This window comes from Physeter macrocephalus, chromosome 8 (assembly GCF_002837175.3).
Source record: "Physeter macrocephalus isolate SW-GA chromosome 8, ASM283717v5, whole genome shotgun sequence".
NCBI classification, from domain to species: domain Eukaryota; kingdom Metazoa; phylum Chordata; class Mammalia; order Artiodactyla; family Physeteridae; genus Physeter; species Physeter macrocephalus.
Window position 1 is genome coordinate 120,579,220 of NC_041221.1, and position 14,255 is coordinate 120,593,474.

At 37.8% G+C, this 14,255-nt stretch overlaps 1 protein-coding gene across 8 annotated transcripts in view; it reads right to left on the reverse strand.

Annotated features, from left to right (window-relative positions):
• The window catches only part of CEP120 (centrosomal protein 120), a 79,262-nt gene extending 66,623 nt beyond the window's left edge, over nucleotides 1-12,639 (reverse strand). For 2 of the 8 annotated variants that reach the window (XM_028493165.2, XM_007108484.4), the window contains exons 1-5: nucleotides 12,229-12,416; nucleotides 11,949-12,026; nucleotides 8,162-8,318; nucleotides 6,342-6,456; nucleotides 3,115-3,256 (exon numbers count right to left, since the gene is read on the reverse strand). In XM_028493165.2, coding sequence (XP_028348966.1) covers nucleotides 3,115-3,256; nucleotides 6,342-6,456; nucleotides 8,162-8,318; nucleotides 11,949-11,997 — 463 coding nt within the window. In that variant the 5' untranslated portion in view covers nucleotides 11,998-12,026; nucleotides 12,229-12,416. Of the gene's footprint in view, nucleotides 1-3,114; nucleotides 3,257-6,341; nucleotides 6,457-8,161; nucleotides 8,319-11,948; nucleotides 12,030-12,228; nucleotides 12,417-12,505 lie in introns of those variants that run through there. The other 6 variants (XM_007108488.4, XM_007108487.4, XM_007108486.4 and 3 more) reach the window with 6 other exon arrangements.
• Between the last annotated feature and the right edge of the window lie 1,616 nt (nucleotides 12,640-14,255).

Genomic DNA, 14,255 nt, shown 5'->3' on the forward strand with positions numbered 1-14,255 from the left:
GTGAGAGGCCCGCGTACTGCAAAGAAAAAAACAAAACAAAACAAAAAAACACAAAAATAAACCAATGGAGTAAAAATAGAGCAACCATATGATCCAGCAATCCCACTCCTGGGCATATATCTGGAGAAAACCATAACTTGAAAAGACGGACATACCCCAATGTTCACTGCAGCACTATTTACAATAGCCAGGACATGGAAGCAACCTAAATGTCCATCCACAGATGAATGGATAAAAAAGATGTGGTACATGTATACAATGGAATATTAGTCATTAAAAAGAATGATATAATGCCATTTGCAGCAATATAGATGGAGATTATCATACTAAGTGAAGTAAGTCAGACAGAGAAAGACTAATATATGATACCATTTATATGTAGAAATTTTAAAAATATGATACAAATAAACTTATTTACAAAACAGAGACTTACAAACTTAGAGAAGAGACTCATGGTTCCCAAAGGGGAAAGGTGGGGAGGAGGGATAAATTGGGAGTTTGGGACTGACATATACACGTTACTATATTTAAAATAGATAACCAACAAGGACCTACTGTATAGCGCAGGGAACTCTACTCAATATTCTGTAATAACCTAAGTGGGAAAAGAATTTGAAACAGAACAGATATATGTATATGTATAACTGAATCACTTTGCTCTATACCTGAAAATAAAACATTGTGAATGAAATATACTCCAATATAAGATAAAAATTTCTTAAAAATGTACCATCAAAAAAGAAAATAAAATATCATTTACATTAGCACCCAAAACAATTAAATACTTAGGAATAAATCTAACAAAGCATGCAGAAGATCTATATGAGGTAAGCTATAAAACTGTGATAAATAAAATCAAAGAAGAACTAAATAAATGGAGAGATATTCTATGCTAATAGGACAATTCAATACTGTCAGGATGTCAGTCCTTCCCAACTTGATCTACACAACCAATGCAATCCCAATCAAAATCCCAGCAAATTATTTTGTGGACATGGACAAAACGATTCCAAAGTTTACATGGAGAAGCAAAAGACCCAGAACAGGCAACTCAACATTGAAGAACAACAGAGTCGGAAGACTGATACTACTCAACCTCGAGACTTAGTATAAAGCTATAGTAATCAAGACAGTGTGGTACTGGTGAAACAGACACAAATCAATGAAATAGAATAGAGAGACTAGAAATAGACCAACATAAATACAGTCAACTGATCTTTGACAAAGTAGCAAAGGAAATACAATGGAGCAAAGATACTCTTTCAAAAAGTGGTGCTGGAACAACTGGACATATTCGTGTAAAAAAATGAATACAGACACAGACCTTAAAACCTTCACAAAAATGAACTCAAAATGGATCATAGACCAAAGTGTAAAGCACAAAACTTTATTAAATCCTAAAAAGACAATATAGGAAAAACCTGGATGACCTTGGGTATGATAATGACCTTTTAGATCTAACACTGTAGGTACAATGCATGAAAGAACTGATGAGGTGGATTTCATTAAAATTTAAAAACTTCTGCTACTAAAGACAATGTCAAAAGAACGAGAAGACAAGTCACAGACTGGAAAAAGTATTTGCAAAAGAGACATCTGAAAAAGGACTGTTATCCAAAATATAAAAAGAACTCTTAAAATGCAACAAAACAAAACACACAACCAATTAAAAAATGGGCAAAAGACCTGAACAGACACCTCACTTAAGAAGATATACTGAAAAGATGTTAACATCATTTATTACTAGAGAATCGCAAATTAAAACAATGAGACACCACTACACATCTATTAGAATGAACAAAATCCAAAACAGTGACAACACCAAATGCTGACAAGGACGTGGAGCGACAAAGACATGGAGCAACAAGAACTCTTATTCATTGCTGGTGGGAATGCAAAATGGTACAGTCACTTTGGAAGACAGTTCGTTGGTTTTTTACAAAATTAAATATATTCTTACCATATACTCTTACAGTTCGGCAGTTTCTTATAAAACTAGGCATGCTTTTACCATAGGATCCAGTAATCACGCTCCTTGGTATTTACCCAAATGAACTGAAAACTCAGGTCTGTTCAAAAGCCTGCAGAGATGTCTGTAACAGCTTTATTCCTAACTGCCCCAACTTGGAAGCAACCAAGATATCCTTCAGTAGCTGAGTGTTTAAATAAACAGTGGTACATCCAAACAATGGAATATTATTCAGCTCTAAAAAGAAATGACCTATCATGCCACAAAAAGACATGGAAGAAACTTAAATGCATATTACTAAGTGAAAAAATCCAATCTGAAAAGGCTCCATGCTACATGATTCCAACAATACAACATTCTGAAAAAGGCAAAACTATGGAGATAGTAAAAAGATCAGTAGTTGCCAAGGGTTAGAGGGGTGGGAGGGATGAACAAGCAGAACACAGAGGATCTTCAGGGCAGTGAAACTATTCTGTAGGATACTCCAATCATGGATATGTGTCATTACACATTTATCAAAACCTATACAATGTACAATACCAAGAACAAACCCTAATATTAATTATGGATACTGGGTGATAATGATGTGTCAATGTGGGTTCATCGATTTTAACAAATGTACCGCTCTGGTGGGAGATGTTGATAGTGGTGGGGAGGGCTGTGTGTGTATGTGGGTATCTGGGAACACTTAATACTTCCCACTCAATTTTGCTGTGAACCTAAAAATGCTCTAAAAAAAAGATTTATTAATTAAAAAATAAAGGGAAAAAAAAAATGAAGGTTTTCTTAAACTACAGCTGAGTTAACAGGGACCAGCATAAGCATTTTTGGCTGTCCTGCACTTACCCTAGGAAGAAAATTTTCCTAAATAGCAATTTTTATAAACAATATAAAATTCTGCTTTGTTCTGTTATACATATAAAATAAAGACAATCTTTCCCTATTTCTAATTTTTGTAAACAAGAGATAAGAGCAACAAGTGTTCATGTGTAACAATGTCCCAACATTTGTCTGCTGCTCTAGAGTAAGATCAGTTTACACTCCTGTGTTTATCTTCCTATAATACCTCCTCCCTTCCCTTCCTCAAGTTCTAGTACACAGATATAATACTTCTCAGAGAATAACCTTAGAGATGATGCACAAACCTCTTCCATCTCGAGGAGGGGCTCCCTTTGCTTTAAAACTATCCACTGGTGCCTTTGTATCTGTTTCCAAAGCAATGCTTATCTGTATCTCAGACTTGAACTTGGTGTATTTATTACTCAGCAACTGGTACCATTTTGGTGCCTAGAGAGTAACAACAGAACAAAACAAAAGCAAAACTCCTTAATTGTTAATAGTAAATATACAGTAGTGGGAAATGTTTTATAAGGTTCTAAATATATTTCCTGTACTTTCTCAGTACTTTCTCCTCTTTTAAAGTATGTCTTTCCCCACATCTTCCTCAAAAGAAATTAATCCTGCTTAGGAAACTAACTGAATTTCCTCGTGAAAAAATTAAGTTTAGATTGCCTTCCTTGTTTCTACTCCTATGCTTCAACAGGTAATAATATATTAAAGAGGAGGAAACCCAGTACGTGTATTTCTTTCTATCTTCACTCATATCCTTAATCTCACTTCATCCCTTATAACAACAACAACAGACGATCAATTTTCCACTTCCTAACCCCTAATTTTTCACTCTTTCTGTTATATGTTTTCTGCCTGCCACATTTCTGCTTTGTTCTGTTTATATCAAATCAGAAAAATAAAAGCTTAGTGTTAATAAAAATACTAACAAAATACTGAAGTAAGGTCTAATGGTAGAGTTCTGGGTTATGAACCATGTATTTGACTGATACTGAAATAGAAAGGGTAGAAAGGGTTTCTCACAGAATGAGGTATCTTAAATTACCTGAATAGCCACCTCCTCCCCCAAACCACAAGGTAACCTCAAGAATTCTAATACCGAAATCAAAATCTCATGGCCCAAGACCACGTGTATCATTAGTGAAGGGGCACCATTTCAATACATGTAAACAGCATTCTTACTCTGACCACTGTAATATAAAGGCATAGGAACTGGTGCTTATAGTGATCAAAAGCAAAAACTGCAGCTTTATATTCAAATTATGTTTGTAAGTAAAACAGAGTGAACCAGCCCACAGGTATTTAAAAAAAATCCACAACCAAGTTTTTTTAAAGGCAAAAACTCAGTTTGTTGCTGTATTTCTTATGACAGATATTTTCTAATTTTAAGTATAAGCCTGGAAAAAAAGATTTTTAGCTGTTCACAGGATTTATGATATATTTTTGTTATTAACTCAGAAAAATAAATCTAGGCTCTTCTGTTTGTGTTTATTTATAGAGAATCAATTTATCTTGAAATTCAAATATTCTACTATCCAACTTCAAATATTTCTTCTGCTGGCAAACAGAAGACATTAAACAAGACAATATTTGGTTTTCCCAAAACTAACATAATTTTAAAAAATTTCCCCTTAACTTTGTTCACCAATACGATGATAAACTGCCCTAAAGGACTAGACAAGGGGAAAAGGAGCACCAAAAGCATTTAGAGGCATAACCTCAGCTCAGATATCCTCCTCCTAAAAGGATTTACCTTCTCTTTAACCAAAGCAACTGCAGAAGTATTCAGGGTCTAAGCTTAAAGAAGGAAAACCTTTTTCAGGACTTGGGGGCAGAGAGGTGATGAGTACCTAAGGATGGAGGAGAAACAAGTCCTCTTTTAAAGCAGTTCAGTTTCTTTTGAATAATTCCAAATTTGGGCCAGGTTGACTGGCTCATTTGCAAATACACACATACCCTTGGAGATATTGTAAGTTCAGTTCCAGACCACCACAATAAAGTTACTGCAACAAAGTGAGTCACACAAATTTTTTGGTTTCCTGATGCATACAAAAGTTATGTTTACACTATCCTGTAGTCTATTAAGTGTACAGTAGCATTATGCCTAAAAAAAATGTACATACCTTATTTAAAAAGTACTTTATTGCTAAAAATGCTAATCATCATCTGAGCCTTCAGTGAGTCATAATCTTTTTACAATAGTAACATCAGAGATCACTGATCACAGATCACTGTAACAAATATAATAATGAAAATGTTTGAAACATTACAAGAATTACCAAAATGTGAGCAAATGCTGCTGGAAAACAGCCCCAACAGATTTGCTTGACATAGGGTTGCCACAAACCTTCAATTGGTTTAAAAAAAAAAATAAAAATAAAAGTATCTGTGAAGCACAATAAAGTGAACTGCAATAAAACAAGGTATGCCTCTATCATTGCTATCAGTACCAAAAATGTTAGTAACAGGTAAATTTTTCTTCACAGAATCCTAATTTAAAATTCAAATCAATTGAGGACTTTAAAATAAAAGAATTTTTTTTTACTTTATTTTCTTAAGAAAGTTGGACCAAAAAAGTCATTAGGAAAAACTGAAAGTTAGAATTTCTAAAGTCAATAACATACAAAAAAGGTTGTAAGATATTTTAAAAGACATAAGAAGCATTTTCAGTAACAAAAAGCACAGGAATCAAGACCCTGAGCTGTTCTTCCTTCCTGTGGTGGGAGTACTATTTACACAACAAGTGTTTTTCAAGAAATTCCCTTCCTCTAACTACTACATAAGGAACACAAGGAGTGGGAAGCAGGGAAACCAGTTAGAAGGCTACTATTAAGACAGCCAACCACCACCTAGAGGGGTGGGATAGGGAGGGTGGGAGGGAGGGAGGGAGACGGGAGGGAAGAGATATGGGAACATACGTATATGTATAACTGATTCACTTTGTGGTAAAGCAGAAACTAACACACCATTGTAAAACAGTTATACTCCAATAAAGATGTTTAAAAAAAAAAAAAAAAAAGACAGCCAAGGTAAGAAGGACAGATAGTGGCTTAAGTTGAGATGGCAGTGTGAAAATGCAGAATAGCAGATGGATCAGGAGGGAAAACCAACTGCAAAGGGTGGCCAAGGAGGCCAGCAAAGGGACGTGTCAATGAAGACTTCTGTATTTCTAGCTTTCCTAACTGGTAGGAGGGTGGTGACCATCCACTGAAGCAAGGAACTCTAAAAGAGGCACACCTTTGAAGGTGAAGTGCAGGAGCTGAACGTGTTAAAGGTAATAGCAACTTGAACACAGATTTGAACTCAGAGAGAAGTTTCTTTGAGAAAGATGGTTCTAGGCCAAAAGAATGACCAAATCAGGATTTTCTAAATCAAATTCATCATAAGAACTAAGAACTACCATATTGGCTCAAGCCCATTATCTATTGGGTCCAATATTCCATGTCCTTTCCATCTATCTGTTATCTATTGAATATAACCAACTGTTTACATAATCAGTAACAAAACATCAAAAGGTCAGTACCTGCTTTGTTTCTTGAGCAGTTCTTAGGTCTAGAACAATGTAACCTATAGTTTCCCTGGCTGAAGATAAAGGATCCAAGGCAAAACAATGGAGTTTGATAGGAGTACGCTGTAGCCTGCAACATAACAATTTATGTGATAAATAAAATCACTTTTGCTTAATACTGAACTTTCTATTAGCTTTGAAAAAGCAGCCTACTACTATCAAGACAATTATAATTTTGTTGGATAACCTAACCTATATCTATTCTATACTTTCTGAAAAACTCTTCAACTGGCATGAACTATTAATTATGTCTACTTATCTATACACCAACTAAAGTAATATACAAAACGTCAAAAATTTTAGTCTCTCTCATCAAAGAAGCTAACATCTAGATCAATGTTTTCAAGCTTCTGTAACATACAAAACACTTTTAAAGTCAAAAATTACCATGACTTCTCAAGATTGATTTTAAATTGTCTTTCTTAGACTGTCACACACACATAAAGCTTCAAATACACATGCATATATGCTTATAGCTCTTTTTGTTCCTTAAAAAACGAAATAAACTTAAGAATCAAACGCCATAATATCACAAATTATTAAAATTAAGTTAACAACAATTCAATGTACTACATGATACGGTCATATAAGCATGACCTTCACTGGTATAACATGGCTTCTTTTGAGTCTGGAACCCCTATACTGGCTCACTCATAGTAAGCTGATTGGATTTTGCCATCACTGTCATCTAATGGAATGACTATGAAACCTGCACTTGGCACAAAATCATCATTTCTGTATTTATGTGTTATTTTCTCAGTCTACAAAATACAGAGTGGTACCACTTTGCACTAACACAATTAGATACACAACCACCGAGGCAGGCACTAATATATCAAGTCTCTGAGCAGATATTCCAGAAGTCACTGAGATGAAATACAAAATTCTAATATCCTCTAGGAATTTAATACCCTTTCAAATAAATCCATGGACTAATCTTACAATAGAAGAAATTAAATTTCTCCTTGCTTTCATTTTTTTAACTTGGTACTTTTATTTCATTTAGTACTAAGAAAGAACAAATATTAAAGAGATTCTATGTTCCCCAGAGGAAACATATTTTCAATTCTTTTTAAAATAAAAGTATTAGTGTTCTTGCCTGCTCTGGTCGTCACAGTTCATGAAATAATAAGAAGCTATAACTTTAAATATGTTTTATATACCAATAAAGTATTTAAAGGTCTAAAATCAAGTGTAAAATTAGAAAGAATACCTTATATAATTACTACATATATATATATCTATATATCCTTGGTAAGCCAGGTAAAATATACAATAAATTTATTAATAAAAATTACAGTGAATTCCAACCCACATTTAATAGTGGGTAGGCATCATGATGGCACTTCTAGAATATTTATTCTCTCAGACATTAGTAAAAAAAAAAAGAAAGAAAAAAAGCAAGCTAAGCTAAGTGTAGTGGTTAAAAGCTTAGCTCTGGAGTTGAATTGGCTACTGGGCTCTACCACTGTCCAGCTGACTGACTTAAGGCAACTTACTAAACCTCTTAGGCCTCCGTTTTCTCATCTGTAATACGGGGGAAATAATACCTACTTCATAGGGTTAATCTGATGTTTAAATGAATTACTGTTGCAAAGTACTTACAAATTTCCTGACACATTAAAAAAACCACTCAACAGGGGCTTCCCTGGTAAAAAAAAAAAAAAAAAAAAAAAAACCACTCAACAAATATTACTATTATCTACTTAGAGATATATATATATTTATTTATAACAGACTGAAAAAGAGCCAAACAAATTGAAAATAACAGTCACCTGTGCTGATGAAGTGCTTTCCTGTCAATTTCCCAGGCTAACTCAGTAGCAAATTCTGGCTGGTCCGTATGGTCCACAGGATCAGTAGCCAACTGTTCTCCATCAAACTTTGCTTCTACTACAAGCATATGTTTTGGACGTTTGGGGAAATGGCGACCTAGAAAAAAAGACTGTACAGGTTAACCACAAGTGTACAAAAATCAAATATGATCATTTAGCATGTGTTTTAAAAACTGACATGTTAATAGTGGTTGACTTGTATAGTCCATAAACTACCTCACTAGCACATACTCACAGATACACTCAAATTCATGATTCACAAAAAACATTTATCAAATTGAAAGCTATAATTAATAAATTAGTGCTTCTCTAACACTAATGTGCAATGAATTATCCAGGAACCCTGTTAAAATGTAGATTCTGGTTCAGTAGGTCTGGGGTGGGCCAGAGAGTCTGCATTTCTAACAAGATCCCAGGAGATGTCCATGGTGTTGTCCTTGGTTCACACTGTGAGCAGCAATGATCTTAATAACATTTAGAATTAAAGAGTTAAAAATGTGATTACACCAATTTTAGATATTACGATACCAGTACTTAATATAGAACAGTTAAATCATCTGCAGAGTTGAGAAATAAATTAGCAAAAACAAATTTACCTGCATCTTAATTTTAGATTAGCCAAAGGAAAATAAACACATTTATTCATTCATGTTATTTTCAAGAACAAAGTTGTATATTATCAAGAAATATTAAAATATTCTATCTACACATTACTGTTCATCTGACCTCATTCCTTTACTGTTTGTTGAAGGCATATTCAAAGTCGGGTATTACGCCAGAAAATGGGATGCAAAAAGAGTAAAACAGAGTACTTGTTCTTGAGGAATTGATGGTCTAGTGGAAAGAGACAAACTTAAAACACTGAAAACAGAAAGCTAAAAAACTAAGAAAGAAGCACTAAGAATCTTACAGCCAACATGTTTACAGGTCTGGTGAGGGGATTTCGGTGAGCGGGATTTCAGTTAGGGGAGTTTTAACCACTGTTAAGTAAATACATTCCTGCTGCTACTCACCCTGCTACAGGCCACTTAGTAAGGAACTAAGCTGGCCAGAAAGAGCTTGATTGCAAACCTCTGAGTTTCAACCTAATGTTCTCATTTGAAACTCCCTATTAAGAGTCTTACCACATATGGCATGGCTCTCCCAATTAGCACTAATTGGAGGCCTCTCACTGGACCTCATTTTCAGCTGCTCTGAAAGATCACTAAGTTTCCCAAATGAATTTCATATACGTCAAAAAACCCTGTATTTTGACTATCCTAACTACAACCTCCAATAAGCTTGAAAATAGAAGATAAGCAATAGAACAAACACGTGCCTGCCTCGTCCCAAAGACAATGAATACCTTGAGAACAGAAACCCTGTCATTTTCGTCCTTGGAATCCAGTAAATAGCCCAAAGTTTGCTCACAGTACAAACCCAATCATTTTATTTTGAATAAAGGGCATTTCTAGAAATGTAGTCAAGAAATTGCAAGCAGCTCAATGTAGCTGAAGGACTGGGAACACATGAACATATGGCAGGAGGGGAGATGAGGCTGAAAAGATAGGCAACAGGTCTACCATAAAGGGCCATGTACGCCACTCTTAACTACAGACCTTACCCCTCGGCACACCGAAGGATTTTAAGAAAATTAGATTGGCACTTCAGAAAGGTTATCCCCAGACAGTAAGGTGGACACTAAGTGTTTTCTAAAAAGAAAACATTCATGAAACAAACTACTGAGAAGATTACTACAGTAGATTAGGTGGATAATGACGGCCCCAAAGCAAGACACCCACAATGGAAACTCATTCATTTAAAAGTTTATATGAAGCACCTACTATTATTTTAAAAATAAAATCAACACTCAGTGACCATTTATAAGTTGGGGGTGGAGAGGGAATGCAGGAAGATGATGACTCCCAGGGTCTTGGCTTGACGCAACAGCATGGTTACAATGAATGAAAATACAAACACAGGAGGAGGAACAGTTTGGAGGACCGTGGGCCAGTTTTAGATATGTTTGTAGCAACACCTAACTGACCTTCCTGACTCCAGGTTCTCTTCCCTGCATGCTGCTACTAAAGTACATTTGCAAAAAAACTCTTTCCTACTTAGGAATATACGCTGGCTCCCTATTTTTTAGAACGTTAAATCTAAATTCCTTGGCTTTCAAGATCCTCCAAGGCCTATTCACTCTATCTGTACAAGCTTATTTCTTACCACAATATTCCTGAATATTCACCTTCCTTGGGTCTGGTCACCTTGCTGACCTCTTCACTGTTCCACCCACCATGCTCAATCCCACAGTGGCCTGGGTTGTCCAATCTCCCAGAATGACTTTCTTCTATCCTCGCTTATTTAAAGCTTACCTACCATTCAAGGCACTTCAGCCATCATCCTCTCCCACCTCCAAAACCTGCGTTTACAGCCCATAACATTTATTTTTATTTTATTTATATTATATCCCAACATATGTCCCGCACATTAATTTGATCTCCCCAAGGAGACAGAACCCTACAACCTTGAAGGCAGAGAGCGCTTTACATTTCTGTTACCTCATAGCATGGGCACAGTTCCAAGTCCAAAAGCTTATAGTCACCAAATTACAATCGGATTTCAGTCCTGTGTCTTTAAACAGTCAGTAACCAAACAGTTAAATCTGCCCCAACACTAAAGCTTCTGGTCAGTCTTCTCTTCCAAAACTCAAAATTTGGGTTTGTAATGTTTTCTTTCCTCTCACCACCCAAATGGTGCCAGGCCTCCACAAGATACCTCCCACAGCAGGGCAGGGGTCCCCAGCCATTCCTCTCACCACTCAAGATGACTTCTTCGCGTCATGTTATTCAAAACCTATCCTCAATTTACCTATCAACTCCTATACCCTCCACTTTCCTGCAACCTGCTCTCCAATCACACTGAATTCAAGCAATCAAAGAACATGCCTTGTTTTTCTATACCTTAAACACACCACTGGCTCTTCCCTTTGCCTGGAATGCCCTTCCTTCCTTTTTTTTTTCGCCTGACAAATTTCTAATCATCCTTTAGGACCCAAATAAATGTCGCTTCCTCTGGGAAACCTTTCCCAGCTTCCCCAGACAGAGGTGGTCATTCTCTCTTCCGCACCATGATGAATTATTTATTGTTCTCCATGCTACTCCCTTAGCTTTTAGAACCAGGACTATTTTCCTCTTCCATTCCCAGCACAGTGCCTGACACTCAGTGAGTCTCCAAATAAACAAATGTCACTCATTCAACAAACCAAACTTCGAGGCATGTGTAATAGACCCTCTCGACAACTGTACGTCTCCCGTCAAGAGCTGTAAAGGGAATAGCCACCGCAACACTTCTGAAAATGCAGGAAACGTGTATTTGAGTCAAAGTAAAGTTCTCACCAATGGTACTACCAGGAGACTGCTGAACAGAACGTGCTTTCCAGGGACACTTTCGGCTCATAATATATGTCATCGACGTGCTGCCTGATGGAAATCGTTTTTCCAACATTCTCTGGGTCTACGGCTAGTCACGCTAAATATCACCTATCCCTAATAGTTCTCATACTCCCTTGGGGGATTTTTAAATCAACTAGCCAACAGACCTCACTGTGTACAACTTTGAAGAAGTCTCTGGGGACGGCACAAGCAAAGATGACAGGGTTTTTCAGGTTAACAAAGCCTCGGTCCCATACTACTCTGTTAAAATTCAGGAAGCAGCAGTCGCAAACGCCAAGTCCCGGGCCACTCACCTTCTAGGATGGACACGACGATGAGCAGTTGGTCGGACTTGGAGACCATGGTCGCGATCGGCGGCCCGCAGGCGGGGTCTGCTGGGAGGAAGAGGAGCCCGGGTAAGTGGCTGGCAGCCCGCGACCCCCGGCTGGACGCCCGCCGAGGCTCCCGCCACCCGCCTGCGGCCCGCGACACCCAGACCCCGCTCTGCGGTCCGCCTGCAGCGCGCCCAGCTCCCCGGCCCCGGGCCGCTAGTCCACCCGCAACCCGGCCCCGACTCAAAAGCCGCTCGGCCACCTGGCCCGGCCTGTTTCCAGGGAGATGCGAGTCCGCCGCCTGAGGACCTTTTGCCGCCTGCGCAGCAGCTTTTTAAACTCCCGGGTAGCCGCCACGGCCGCCGCCGCGCCCCGCTTCCACCTAGCAACCAGGCCCGCAGGCCCACAGCCCGGGCGACGCTGGAGGACAAAGGATCATAGAAACCAGGGCAGTCGAGGATAGAACGCCTCTCAGCCCGCTTCGCCTCCTACCGTTTTACGCAAAGTTCCAGAGCCCTGAGGAGAAGACTAGCCATTACCTCACAGCGCCCCCTGCTAGCCGGACGGAGGAAAGCGGGCAATTTGGTGGAGACCAACTGCGCAGGCGCACTATTGCAGTAAACGCTTCCGGAAGTTCCTCAGAAACGAAAGTGGATTTGTTTTCTGCTTTACGCCCTAGACTCAGTCTGGGAAATATATCAATAGAGATTACAAAAAAAAAAAAAAAAAAAACTAGCTCTGTTCACGCCCCTATTGTCAACACTGCTTAAAAGTTAAGTCACAGAAAAATAATGATTTAAGTCTGAACTCTAAAATCAACTAAAATTGTCCTCGCGCGGCTGCTCAAGTTTCCATGCTTTGTAAACAAGTAGCGTCAATACGGTAATTGCAGTAAACTGTTGGCGGTGACGTAAGCTCTCTGAGAATTTCCTGTCCAGTAAAAATTACTCTAAAACAAAAACATTGTCACGTGGGCCGGGGAATTAAACGTATACGTTTTTCTACCCCTTGACGACAAAGTAATGAGCAAAATCAACACCAGAATAAACAAGGCATCAAAAAGCTGTAAACCGACATTTTCCCCTTTCTACCCCTTCTCCCCCACAAACTTCAGCCTTTATTTTAGGAAACATTAGAAATCTTTCGGAGGGCGCCTAGTTTGAAACTGGATCTTGGGCGGGATAGGTGGGAGGGAGGAGGAAGAGAGAACAATTTCCACTCCTTCACCCCCCTCAACCCCAACCTCCGCTTTGTGCCCCAAAGAAAAGGAGGATGTGGAGACCACACTACTTCTAAGACCCTTTCAGGCCCCTTCAGAGCCCTCCCTGATATAAAGCATTATGCAAAATAAAATCAAAGTAGTGATCTACTTTGGGTTCATCATTGAACAATACATTCCCTTGCAGAAAATGTCAGACTCAAAAGTAGGTAGAATAATATAATGAACCAGCAGGTACTCAGAACGCAGCTTCAGAAATTGTCAACTAAAGACCAATCATCTTCATCTGTTGCAGAGGAGCAGGGATTTGAACGAAATCCCTAAGGTCATATCAATTCATCTCTTTCAATATGTACCACTAAAAGATAAAGATTTTTAAAAAATATCTTAAAATATTAGATACTTAACCACAATTGCATATTACACCTTAAAGTTAACAATAATTCCTTAATACAATTAAATATACACTGTTCAAATTTCCCTGATTGTCTCATAATTTTTTTCAGTTGGTTTGCTCAAATCAGGACCCAGACAAGTTCCAAAACACAATGTATTTGGTTGAACTATCTCTTGCCACTTTTAATCTGTAAGTACTTGCCTCCACTTTTTTTTTTCCTTGAAACTCTTCATTGAGGAAACTGCGTAATTTTATAGAGTTTACCACTGTCAAAATTTTGTTGATGCAATACCAATGTTGTTATTTAACATATCCTCTGTTGAGCAGTCTAATAAATATGTCCACATTGACAATACTCAAAGAATATTAGCAAACAGATGAACAACAACAAGCAAAATACAAGGTTATCAGTGGTGTAAAACACTACTTAGCATTAAACTGTAGAAAAAGGGAGGTCAAAGCATGAGACTAAGGGTCTCCAGTGGAAAGAGATCAGAGTTTGGGACCTACTTCTGCCAATTTACATGCTGGGTTACCTTAAGCAAGTCACTTTATCTGTTTTAGCCTCAGTTTCAGCTATACAGTGGTAGCACAGATGATGCCTTAGTTCAGGACTTAAATGTAGTAAATGCCATTTAGTTGTTACCTTTTTATATGAACAATCTCAGACCTT